Source organism: Cyprinus carpio, chromosome A19, assembly GCF_018340385.1.
Source record: "Cyprinus carpio isolate SPL01 chromosome A19, ASM1834038v1, whole genome shotgun sequence".
Lineage (NCBI taxonomy): Eukaryota > Metazoa > Chordata > Actinopteri > Cypriniformes > Cyprinidae > Cyprinus > Cyprinus carpio.
Genome location: NC_056590.1, coordinates 1,338,505 through 1,352,028, shown reverse-complemented (window position 1 = coordinate 1,352,028; position 13,524 = coordinate 1,338,505). Strand labels below are relative to the sequence as shown.

General features: G+C 38.5%; 2 protein-coding genes across 3 annotated transcripts; both read right to left on the bottom strand.

Moving 5' to 3' along the window:
• Positions 1–1,222: 1,222 nt before the first annotated feature.
• Positions 1,223–7,459, bottom strand: LOC109056708 (keratinocyte differentiation factor 1-like). 2 transcript variants are annotated; one of them, XM_042776023.1, is made up of 4 exons: positions 7,172–7,459; positions 4,945–5,904; positions 4,554–4,622; positions 1,223–2,005 (listed from the first exon to the last, which is right to left on the bottom strand). In XM_042776023.1, the coding sequence occupies exons 2-4, from the start codon at positions 5,801–5,803 to the stop codon at positions 1,926–1,928; spliced, it is 1,008 nt and encodes a 335-aa protein (XP_042631957.1). In that variant the 5' UTR covers positions 5,804–5,904; positions 7,172–7,459; the 3' UTR covers positions 1,223–1,925. The 2 variants fall into 2 exon arrangements, with proteins under 2 accessions (XP_042631957.1, XP_042631956.1); XM_042776022.1 differs by having other exon boundaries at positions 4,945–5,878.
• An 855-nt stretch (positions 7,460–8,314) lies between these two features.
• Positions 8,315–11,925, bottom strand: LOC109056742. Its single transcript, XM_019073933.2, has 5 exons — positions 11,779–11,925; positions 11,633–11,685; positions 9,703–11,544; positions 9,455–9,611; positions 8,315–8,562 (listed from the first exon to the last, which is right to left on the bottom strand). The coding sequence occupies exons 1-4, from the start codon at positions 11,799–11,801 to the stop codon at positions 9,481–9,483; spliced, it is 2,049 nt and encodes a 682-aa protein (XP_018929478.1). The 5' UTR covers positions 11,802–11,925; the 3' UTR covers positions 8,315–8,562; positions 9,455–9,480.
• Positions 11,926–13,524: the final 1,599 nt, after the last annotated feature.

Genomic DNA, 13,524 nt, shown 5'->3' with positions numbered 1-13,524 from the left:
GTGAACAGTTCTAAAGAGAACCATTATTGTTATTGTGTAGAACATTTTAATAATCCAAAGAACCTTTTTAAACTCTAAATGCAATGGAAATGTTCCACAGGTTTTATTAAAGGTTCTTCTTGGAACCATCATTGGCAATAAAAAAGCTTTATTTTTAAGTGTAATATGAAACCAGTCATAATGGGGGGGATCAACTCAAGATGTTGCATATATCATAATGCCTTTGCAAACAATACAACAGCTGTCTGTGTGTCTTATAATAAATTCATGGTGAATGATGTATTAAAACAACTCTTCTGACACCCTGACTGATTCTTACAGTAAACCATTATTGCAAATAGTGAAAATAACCCCTCCAAAACAATGTTTTCCATACATCACTAAATGCCTGCAGGAATACTAATCCATTTGATCACAGGCAGCACACATGACACTTTCACTGCATTTAACCGTGAGGCAGAAACTGAAAGATTAACCAATCAAAAAAAGTGTCAAATGTCAAAATTTCTCCTTAAGAAAATATCACTTTCTGCTACAATTTCCTGGAATTCTCTGGAGGTTTTATGGTTACGATATAAGAAATATAATACAATACAATATAAGAAAGCATGCTGTATAGCAAAGCATTTACAAACTGACTTTCCTGCCTCACCTGTGCCGCACAGTATATGTATGATGGATAAATGTCTTTTTTATTTGCATACTTTAGATGCATTAGAGTAGAGTGTGAATGTTCGTACAGCTGATTGAACACAGTGCATTTACTCTAATGACGTCAGTTGTCTTCATCACCGAATGCACACGCAAATGCAAAATACTTTAATTCAATTTGCATACAGTTTTTACCAGGTCTCTGAGTAAAACATGCACTTCATGTAACATGAAATCTTTTTCTTAATCCATGTTTACCAAGCAACAGAGATTTTATTATTATTATAGCAAACCTAGCAGTCTTACATAAGAGAACAATTTTACAAACAAAAAAAATACATTTGAATATAATTTACATTAAAATATACATAGGAAATCAAGCATTAATCAGATGCTATCCTAGATTTTGCATATGTTGTTTCTATGGACGTTTAAATAAGCACAGAGACAAGTCCATTTAAAACTCTTCCGCATTCATTTGGTCCAACAAACTTCACACAGCCAAACATTCACTGAAGAGCCAACATTTGACCAATACATTCAATAAGAAAAGAGATTAGTTATTTTTTTCATTATTAACCCTTACTTTGCACACCCTTAGTTTCTTCTGTGCAACACAAAGCTGAATTTTCTGAATAATTATCTGGGCAATCTTTGGGAATGCCACTAAAGTATCATAAAGGTAGTCTATATGACTTATTAGCTATATTACAAGCCTTCAAAAACCATTGTGTTTTGTATGTGTTGTGACCAAACATCAACACAACTGCTTTTTTGTGAGCGTTTCAATATACTGAAGAGTGGCCAGGACATTCCTCACAAATTCACCACTTGTGTTTTATGAAAGAAGGAAAACTATACGGATTTTGGAATGGCATGAGAGTTAATAAATGACAGAATTTTCCTTTTTGGATGAAATAACTCTTGAAAAGGCAGAAATGAATGGAAAGTTGAATCATTATGAAAGAACCAGGCCTATTATGTGCATCTGTTGGCAATAAAGAGGTCAGACTGTTTCTTATTCTTCATTCTCAGCGAGCCACTTGTTGGCTTGTGTCTTCTAGACAGCGCAGCGTTGAGATACTTCACACAGAAAATATGAAATAGAAGCATAAATACACCTACCATTTCAGATATGTTAAAAAACTACCCATGAAATCACAAGTTTTAGGGGTACACTTCAAAATCAGCCACTGACTCCGAGCCAGAGGACATGTTCTTCATCATTTCTGGAGGTGTGGGAATGAAAATGATGCATGTCTGGTAGGACACTCTCACGCTCGTATGCTGCTGGGGAGTAAAGGAGTGTCCGATGTGATCCGCACACCGGTTTCCTGCAAACTCGGAGAGAACGCTGCAGGGAAAGTGAGAGAAAAAAGAACGATTAACATGCAATTTCTCCTCATAGGTGTTAAATCATGAGAAACAGAACACAACTCAATTCTAGAATCCTGAACAATGATTTATTCCAAAGAAAGTCGAGTTGTGGCAAGGTCATGTAGAGAAGACAGCATAGATGTGATGTCCTTGTGCTGTTCCTGGCAGTGTGTCTGAACTGCTGCTCTGGATATTGTTTTATTTATCTGTTTATTTTATGAGCCATTAATCTTACACAATGTAATGCGGCTTTACAAAGAGGCTGCTGGAGGATGAAGCAGTTATGAACTACATAGTCTCGTGTAGAAGGTCTGGGAACCTTAGCCCAATGACTGACAGGTAAAGCAACCAATCACGTTTACTTCTGTGCCGCGTCATGTTTCGGGGCGTGGAAATGTCCCACTATAACAGACCGGTGTGTTAAACTCTTGGACAGCTTTCTTCTAACATGAGAGGGTTTGCTGACAATGCATCTTTAATTCTAGATAAAAAGATGTGCGCTTAATTGCACTTAATGTGCACTTGTAGTGTACTTCATATCTTAAAAGTAGGCCTATGCCTTCAAAACACCATACAATATTAATGAATTAGTGCAATTAAGTGTACTTAGTTTCATGACTGTTTCTTATTACACACAAGTAGACTTTTAAAATGTGCCCTTTTTTTAATAATGTCAAAACTTAATATAATTTAATATTATTTAAATGTACTAAAGTGCAACTTCATCATTACAATGTGCAATTACATAGCTATTTAAATAGAAATGACATTAAAGTATGTTTTAGTTTACCATAAAGGCTTGTCAGTACATCCAAAGCACATTTAAAAAACACTAGAATTATGAAATTACATATGAAGATAGGTCAAAGGTCAAACGGTCACTCTAAGTTCAACTAATTGCATTTAATATACATTTTAATTCATTTGTAAGTAACATGCAATCAAGTGTCATTGGTACACTCAAGTGTTTTCTTGTAAAGCAGTCTACATTATTTCAGGCTAAACTAAAGTGTATTTCTTTTTCACAAGGGTTGACCCGACAGAAACCCCACAGACTGTGTATAAGCTTTCATCTCACTGCATTCAAATCTTATTTCACATGTGAAGAGGATATTTACATAGTCTTAAAAACACAGCAGCAAAAAACAAAAAATTATTATTTAACATGTGAAGAGGATATTTAAATAGTATTAAAAAAAAAGAAGAAAAAGGCCAGCTTGTTTTTGGAGGTGATTATGATTATGTGATTATGACATGTGAAACATGTGGAAAAACACTTTAATATTTCAAAATAAAATGAAGTATATTATGACCCTACAGAGAGTAAGTAACAAATCTGTGCTCCCGGAAGAGCATGCTGAAAGTTATTATATACTTAACTTCCTGTTCCCACAAACGTTTATATAATGCCATAAAGGAAATAAATCCAGCTGTTGCTTGCCAACATTGTAGAGCAAGAAAACAACATCAAGCAAACAGAGCGGGAGGGATAAACCACCGCTGATGAGGAAAAGAGAGACATTCAAATTCAGAGGAGTGTAAGCGATCAGATGGCTGCCAGACAAGAGAGCACTGTTTGTGACAGTGTGGATGGTTACATCACAAACCCCTCAAACTCACGAGAGAACGCTGCCACACACCCCTCGCATTCTTCCAGAGCTGATGCAGCCACTCACCAGCCTTTAATACAGGCAGGGCGCACAGAACCGCGCTCAGCTGAGAGCTCACTACAGTAGCATGAGGACTTTTGTGCATGACTTAGTTTTATGCAAAACAAACTGTGGGTGAATCTCACGAAAGTCCAAGTCATATTTCACCCCAAAATCATACAACAGAAATAAGAAATTATATTTTGCATGTAAAAAAAAGTTTTTAGCATTGCAAGATTATTTTTGTGATATTTTATAAGAATTCTAACTACCATAAATTCTCATTCACATTATTGTAATGTGAAAAAATATTTTGTAATGTTCACTACTGTTCAAAAGTTTGGGTTTTGTAAGATTTATTAATGTTTTTAAAAGAAGACCCTTATGCATTTATCTGATCAAAAACACAGTAATACTGATAAATATTATTACATTTTAAATAACTGTTCTCTATGTGAATCTATGTTCAAATGTAATTTATTGCAGTGATATAAAGCTGGATTTTTGTGATCATAATTAAGTTAAAAATTACAATTTTTATTATGATTTCAGTATAATATGCTGATTTGCTCAATTTTTTTCAAGATTCTTTGATGAATAGAAAGTTCAAAAACAGCTTTTTTTTTTAAATCTTAACCTTTTGTAACATTATAAATGTTGAACATTGTTTCTTTAAAAAAAAAAAAAAAAAAAAACGACAAAAAACCCCCTTTGAACATTTAAAATCTTGAAATCATGGGAATTTAAACTCTCATGAAAATAGTTTTGGGATGAAATGCATCCTCGACGTGTTTTCATATTGCCATAATTATTCAAAGTTTTGTGTTTTAAGAAAGATCAATGTAAATAGCTCATAAAATCTTATGCACTACTTACACCGGCTGCTGTTGTTGCGTAACTTCCTGGCTTCAATGTCATCTGACCTCTCCACTGAAATCTGCAACTCTAAAGACAGAATAAAATGGTTTACTTATACATTATGTTACGCATAACTATACATTTTGTTTGGAGTGATTTGCAGATTATTGTATGGAGTGATTTAGTGTTACTGATTCAGTATTGCTTTATTAATGTATCTGTCTTGATTTATTATTATAGCTCCCGGAAGTTCAGAGCTTGGCAGCATCTGAAACCATTCATAGGAAGAACATCTTCCAGGTTTGTAAATGATGATGAAAGTTCAAGGTTTGCAAGACGCCACTGAAAACAAAATTTGAGGAACTTCAAGACGGTGAGGAAAAGAAAGAAACCTGTTGTTGCCACTCACTTCCATCACTCATGGAGTTGGAGCTGCTCTTCTGGCTGTTCCTCTTGCTGTTCCAGGTGTCATTGCCGCTGTCCCGCTGCAGCTCCTGGGGCCTGACCTGCGGCTTCTTCTTACTCTTGCGTGTGCTGATGCGGATGATCTCTCGCACCAGCCGGCACTCGGCCTCCTGCTCCTCCATGCTGTGCTCCTGCACGATATCCGAGATCAGCTGACTGATCTCCCGGGAGCGCCGCAGGAACATGGAGTCCGTGGTGCACTTGGCCAGCTCGTTGATCTCAAACTCAGAGAAGACCTCCATGAGCTTCTGGGTGATGAGTTTATCCACGTCTTCCATCCCGCTGCCGTTGATTAAGTCATCCTCCGGTAAGCTACTGAAGTAAATCGAACTGTCCATCTCCATTTTAGAAGTGGAAAATGACGCATGCTCCTCATCATCTTCAATGACGGATGTGTCCACCTTGACGCCCCCAATGCAGACGTCAGGATAGAAGCCGTTCTCAGCCTGCGGAGGACTTGACTGGTTCTCCACCGGCGCTTTGGGAGCTGAGCTTTCGCTCGAAATGAGACAGGGCAAGCGCCGGCACACGCGGTACAGTCCACAAGTCAAAACGCTACAAAAGAGCTTCCTGCAGCTACTCACAGAAGCGCACGGTCCGCACACATACGTCCCCGAGACAGGCTCTTCTTTGACGGGGAGAAAGCTCACGGTCTCCGGCCCAGTTGTGTTGCCGTTGGCATCCTTGTTGACTTTGTGCCTCACTCCGAATTGCTGGATCTCAATCTCGACGGGGTCGACGGAGCGCTCTCGGTATGTATGTCCCTCAGTGGGTGCACTGGTCCAGGACGGGGTGCTCTCCATAGGGACAACACTCGGCCCAGACCCTCCTCTGGTGGCTGTTTCTACTGTTCTGACGCTGGACTGAGGCCTCAGGGTCTGTTAAAGACACACAATAGGAGAAACTGGAACGAGATGAAGGTTTTATCTTTAGCCTTGGTAACAAAACTGCAGCGAGTTGTCCCACATTTCCCCAAGAGATGCAAACCAACCAGTTTAAGAGCTGTTTTGTGTTTGCTTTCTCGGCTGTTGTCATGTTAATAAGATAGTGAAAGTAAAACGTTTAGAAACACAACTAAAGCCTTAAAGTGAACAAAAACGTTTCATAAATAGTAAAAAATTATACATTTTAAAGACAACACTTTATGTAATTTTACTGCAGACTGCAGATTTTGTTTTCAACATTATGTGGTCTTCCATCATGCCATCTTAAGTACAGTAATAACTGAGAGTCACTCAGATATACTTGTCTATTTAGCACTGTGATATTGTAATGCTTGTTATATATATATATATGATACAGCGAACTAGGGTTGATTCAGGTTAACTGGGGGCATTTTCCCCAATCATATTAATGCAAAAACTGTCCAAATCTCCCTTATATAATACAGTCAGTCGAAATGCCATCCTGTAACGCTTCTTACATCATCACTGTACTGTATACATAAAATATGTCCTGGCACTACAGCTGCCGGTTTTTACTAATATTTGTATTTAAAGTGTACCATATTGCTTACTACCTATTTTAGGCAGACGTTTCTATATTTAGTGTTGACGTTTAGAGGACAATAGAAAGGAAACTCCAAATTAACAGTAAAAATCGGTCACAATTAATTATTTTAAATATTTACATTATATTTTTATAATCTACAATATAATCTATTAACAACAGATTATATTTTAGAATTTATATACACACTTATTTCTTTATACCTACTCAGTTTGAGGACACAGTTGAGGAAATACAGGTGAATAAAGTTTTACATCCTCAAATATTAAGTATAGTTTCGACACTCCTGGAACAAATAAAATGTAAAAAGCTGACTTGGAAAAGTAAATAAATAAATAAATAATCATTTTCAACTTAAATCGAGTTTTAGATTACACGATAGAATATATGATGCAGAGTAAACTATATACACTTGTTTTAATGTCTGTTTTAAGGAAGCAACTGATTATTTAGTAATTCTGAAAAGCTACAAAGTTCGCACAGTCCCCAAAACAAACACAGCGCCGCAAAAAAAAAACCTGTCAAATCACAGAAACGCGGCTTTAGGATGCACACTAACTAGCGCACTAGTTTACCACTCCGGAAAATATTTAAACTAGGCCATCTTAAGGAGTAACTTTAATAAGAAAGAATAAACTTTGTGTTTGTTGGACTTTACTCACACCATATGGGGGAAATGTCGCAGTCTGACGGGTTTCTTCCGGAAGTCCGGAGAGCACAAAAAGCTCGGTCGACCTGGATTTCACTATTAGTCCACAAATACCCCGCCGGTGCTCATCAGCTGCCCTCAAACTGTATCACACAGAGCAGAAGGCGAGGGAACGGTTTGACCCGCACGCTCGTCGCTGCCGCTCGCGTGAACACACGCACAGGTGACGTTACACCTGATTCAACAGGTGCATCGGGACACGGACACTGGTGACGTAATCCGCAGCACGCAAGGCTGGCCAGTTTTCATTGACTGTCAATCAGATCATCAGCCGTTTGCAACCGAGGCTACACGTAGATTACAAATTAATAGATGAAAAAATATATAGCTTTTTTTTATATATATATATATATATATATATCTACATTTGAATATGATTCATGCACAGTGAACCAGCGGTGAGATCTTTAACCAACAGATGGAGTCATTGTTCCTCAGATAGGGCAGAGTCGAGGAAACAAAGTTAAATGTGTCCAGAATAGTTATCACAGTTTTAGTGTTTTTAGTGACACTGTCATGTTAGATTTGTAGTAGACCAAGGGGAGTTTTGCATTTTTTTGGTGGGGTAAAATGCCCCCAGTCTGACAAAGCAATTCTCTTTATACATTTACAGCAAAATCAGAGTAGGCTACAGGCAGGCTTATCTTAAAATTAAAAAGAAAACAATCACGAATTACAAAATTATAATAGCCGATTTGAAAAATTGCTATTGTTAGTGGATGCATTTGATGGAAAACAAAGGATTTGATGTTCATATCAGAGGAACTAGTTATGAAGCCAGCGTGCTGCTGAAACTTATAGCATTTTCTGTGAAATGTTTTCTCTCAGGTGCATCACCAGTGTAAGCCTCACTTTAAATACTTCTACATCACTCGTCAATGTAGTCCATAGTTGCAACTTTTTTTAACCATGGCAGCTTCAGAATAGTTGATTCATTTCTTTTTCCAAGTAGGACTGTTCAAAACTGCATATTACTCATGCTATTTCTACAGAAAGTTACGACATCCATTTCAACAGTATTAGGAAAAATCAAACAGCACCATCAAATGGCAATAACTGTTATAAAAACATTCCTTCCATTCAAGTGACACGTTGGTCTGGGACAATTCAGCTTTATTTACACAGTATTTAAAAAAAGTGACAATTTGGAAAGTAAACTTTTTGAGGGCTTAACATTTTTATTAACATTATATGTACAGCCTTTGAAAGGGTGGTGCATCAAGAGTAGAGTCATAAATTGCCAGGACTGAACAGCAGCGCAACGGATCAGTCGGAGCATCCTATAGTCCTTGCAGAGACCAGAGCCTGATGACTGACAGCCTCCAAACACGCACCTAATCAAGGCTGCAAGAATTTGAAAAGAAACTATTAATGGTGAAATGCTGGAATCATGCAAGTATGCAATCATTAAAAACAGCCTCATTTATTTTCACAGGCTTTTAAGCTGTAGGCCATGAATAAAAATATACATTTCTGCAGTATGTAGTTTATGTTTTCGGTACACATTCAATACCCAGATGACCGACTGCCAAAAAGTATCCCACAATGCGGATTCAAAGAGGCAAAATAACCCTCTTGTAGAGCTAAACACTCAGCTAGGTCAATTTGGTACCCAAGGGCTGTCTGACCGACCGGCAGCTGCTGGTTAATATGGCCGAGCATGTGGACAAATCACATATTTCTTGATCAAAATCCCATTCTTGGTGAAGCATCAGTGTAAACACAGTTGGTTTGCATCTGTCTGAATGTAAACGTTGAAGGGAAGAAAAACGTGCACTTTACATTCTCACACACACAAGAAACTGCTGATGTCAATTATGTAATAGTCATTTATCATCAATATTTATGTGGGACTGAAATTGGTATTGAGAACTGTGAAGTTTCATTGAAATTGTGACAGCTCCTACATGAAGTCATGTGAACAGTGAAGCATGCAACTGTTTGAAACGTTCATCGCATTATACATTTATTTTTTAAATGGTGGTTAGCATAATGCACACTATGAAGTAAACTGGAATCCCATTCTAAACAGCCATAAACATCCTATATTACACTTAGGAAATGAGACGGCCCACTATTTGAAGCAAAGACCGATTTCTGGAATGCTGTAAACGCTGAAATAACCATCCCACTTTTGGACTTTACAGTATTGCTTGCAGAGGGCAGATCATTTCCTGCTAAAAAACCAAATATAGAGGTTCTCTGTGTAGACTGTAAATGAAGCAGTTGTACTCACTTTAAAGCAGACGTTGAGATCTGCTTCTAGATGGAGAGGTTTGCTTCCTGGAATCTGACTGGACCCTGTTGACCAAAACCTGCAGGGCTATTCTGGGCCACCTCACATTTAGAGGCAGAGGAACCCAAACTGTTAACTCGATGCTGGTTTTGCTCAGCTATGGCAGAGGAAACAATGTAATTATTCTCTGACTAAAAAACACATTTCAAACATGCAATGAAATTATGGTGGTGCACTTTGGAGCAAACCTTGTCTGTAGCTGCTGGAAAGTGTAGGAGAAATCCTTCGGATGGTACCTTGGCCAAACCCACTTGGAATGGCAGTAATAAGCCTGGTGCCATCTGTATTTACAGTGGATTGGCTTTGGACTCTTTCGGGATAACGGGCTGAAGAACTAACAGGCTTTTGTACATTTTGACCTGGTATCTGGTTCGGGTAACTTGGAGGTAAGGGACTTTGGAAACCGCCACTGTTAATGTCACCAAAACCCCATTGGTTCTGAAAACGACCAAAGCTGCTTGTGGGTGGTTTATTAAGCCTTACGTGGACGGTGTTGATCTCATTAGATCTAGCAATAGTGGGTTTAGTGGCACTGAATCCGAATTTACTGGTAGAAGGCCTTGAGAGCACTGTACTAGGTTTGTATGGGGTTCTCTTCACAGAAGAGAAGGCCTGAGACCCAGTTTGGGAAGAGCTGGCATAAGTGCTAGTGGCTGGCTGGACATTTCTGGAATCCTGGTTCACTTGAAGAGGTTGGTATTGAGCAGTCTGACCTGGGGCAAATGGTACTTTATGCTCTGGAGAGCTAGTATGAACTTGGGGTTTATTGGATTCTGCTCCATCTTGAAGTTTTGCAGGAGCCTGCATCATCATGATTGCACCAGAACTCGCAAATGAGTACTTGGTCACACCATGCTGAGTGGCACTTCGAGAGGGGTACAAGGGCTCAAAGATTTGATTAGGTTGACCACGGATATTGTAGGTCTGCTGGAATTTGGGGCGAGTAGATTCATAGAGAGGTGGTAACTTGTTTATCTGAGCACTTTCTGAGGCACCGAGAAGAACCCCACCAGTGCTGGCAGTTGAAGCTCTAGCATCATTGTCCCTACAATCATTTTCGGATGGTTTTCTTGGCTCAGGAACGGGATTGTATTGAGTTCCACTGGTGGAGTAGTGAAGAGGTTCATTCCAGGACTTGCCCTGACTGCTGGCAGTCAATCTAGTATCTCTAAAGTTCTGACTGGCCTGATAGGAGTCAACATGACTGGGAACTCCAAGTGGTTTTACTGAATCTGGATGCCCACTATAGCCACCAAGACCTTGAGCATTTCCTCCACCTTGAACTACAAAGATTGGCCCCGAGCTAACAACCGAAGGCTTGGCCTCAGTGTACTTAAACCCATCATGAGAAGTTTTTCTTGGATTCATACTTGAATACCCAGGTATTCCCTTCAGCAATGGTCCATAACTGCTACCGGCTGTCTGGAGTTTGCTAGTACTCTGGCTCCCCACAGATGAACCATACTGACGGGAAACCTGACTTGAGATGGAGTTTGATCCAGCGTTTGGGCCTCTTGCAGGTAGGTTTCCATTAACCTTAGAGTTGAACTCCATTTGGCCATATGTGTTTTTAGGAGGTTTTACTACAAACATCTTGTTAGATCCAGCAGTTTTAGCCACCTCGTAACTAGACTCACCTCTAGATGGTTTTAAGGGGTTTGGTTCAGGTACTTTTAGGCTTCTCATAGAGGTGAACCCACTCTGAGATGAGGTAGAAGCTAGCCGGCTACCAGGCTGCACGTTTTTAAAGGCATCAGCAGCTGTATGAGACTCATAATGAACAGAGGGTTGAAAGACCTGAATCACATGATTGTCTTGATTATCGCTTTTAGCAGAAGTCTGACACTCTTTCGAATCTGATTTTACACTTGATCCTGCAAACAATCTCTTGTCATAACTTCCTTGACGGTGGGGCGGGCCAGCAGAACTGTAAGCAGGATCATTCCAGTTTCCCATTTGTTTCACCTCAGGGCCAATCACGGGGAAAATGCGTGCTGAAACTCTTTGCAAATTAGCGGTTGGCATGCTCCCTGTTAGAAACAAACAAACAAAAAGAACACATAAACAGCATGAGATGGCAATGTTTCAGAAAAAAAATCATCAGTGTGTTTGACTTACCTTCATAACTCCCCAAACAGATTACATAAGCAGGAAACAAAGCTAAATGAATCCTGAAAGCAAGCAACAAGTCAAACATTTAGCAAAGAAAAGTACATGTTCAGTTAGCATGATGAGAAAAAATAAATCTGTCCATTTGTGCTCACCTTAAGCAGCATGTAAAATCCATTGTTAAATAAGGTATCAAAATAAAACAACAAAACAGCGTAATCAGCAACTTATTTTCTAATCCCCTTACTTGATATCTTCTGGCTAAACCTCAGTGGGAACGCTTTATAGACTTCACACATCACCTTCAGCCAATCAGCAATCAAGGTGCCTGCTAGCTGCAGCTGTTAACAATTATCACTTTGCTTTGAAAATCAGAAAAAGTAACCGTATCTCTATTTTTGAGCATGCTTGACAAATAAAAGAATGTCATAATAATAATAATAAATTAAAATTAACACTAAAATGTTTTGTTAGGCAACCTTAAATGTGCTTTGTGTGATCATATTTAAATATTTTTTTTTAACCAAAATATTGCCTACAATTTCTAATAACCTAATGTATGAAAATAATTTGTAAAAAATATATAGTATAATCACTACATGTCATTGTTGTTTTTACATCATTTATTTATTTATTATTATCTTTTTTTTTTTTTTTTTTTTTTTTTTGATTTTTCCAGATCTGGAATATATTATTTGATCTGCTATTTCTAGGTTTCCCATGACTGAAGAAGCCATGCAATTTAACCTTATTTCTAGACTGTGTGATGAATATATGCTTTCTAACCTACAGCACAAGCTCATCTGACTGATGATAATTAGATTTTCATCCCTTTGAACTCACATCAGTAAAATACAATACACACCTTTTGCATGGGCTGAACATGGTAGAGAAAGCATATAGTTGATAACATTTATCATATTTATATGGGAAACTACAGGGATTTTATGTTAAAGTTCAGAGAATTGCAAAATATTCATTTTGTGTAATGTACAGTAGGCTCCAAATCCGATATATTTTGAATCGAGTGCTTTCGAGGAAGAGGCTTCTTAATGCATCAAGTTCAAGTACAGACATGTGTTCACAGTATGGGGTTTCATACCTTAAGGAGGTATGAAAGCCATTAATACAGTCTAACACATAGCCTTCCCTCACATGCACCCCTCTGACAATTTCCCATTCCCACCCGTCCACATTTGATAGATAGGGATCATTAGTGTCATTCTCCCGCAGTCAGCAGGAAGGAGAAGCATCCGTCTGTCTCCTGATACCAGGTACTTTAAGTGCTGAGGAGATCTGTCACACCGGCCTACTTTTTCTTGGCATGTCATTTCATCCTATACATTGTCCCTCATTTATTCCTCCAACCAGGGGTGAAGTCGGGATGTTGGAATGGAGTAATTTCCTATATATTAATGGGATCCCTCACGAGCTCTTGACCTGCCATTATGGTGTGACCTTTACACGGAGCTACATGTGATTAAAAGTATAGTTGACATTCAGATGTATGACGGTAACTTGGTGGCTGTTAATATGTGGCACTTGCAGATGTTTTCAGCTTTCTGTAAAAAGGATTCCTTAAAATGAATCAGTGATTCCTGTTCAGCTCTGTTTGGGAACAGAAAAAGGACATAAAAAGTTGAGTAAAAAAGCAAGTTTTTTTCTTGCTAACATCATCAGAAATCATCCCAGCGGTGCAAATAAAGTGACTCGGAATGGAAACAATGAAAAGGAATAAAAAATTTTTTTCAGCTGCAATGAGGCTCATTAATCAGAAAACATGTATCCAGGAAAAAACACTCCATCAGTCCTGCAAAACCCTTTGTTTTAGTCTGCATTTCTGAGACAGTTTTCAAGAATAAGCTTCAGTAATGGCCAAACTCCCTCGTCAGCAGGTTCTC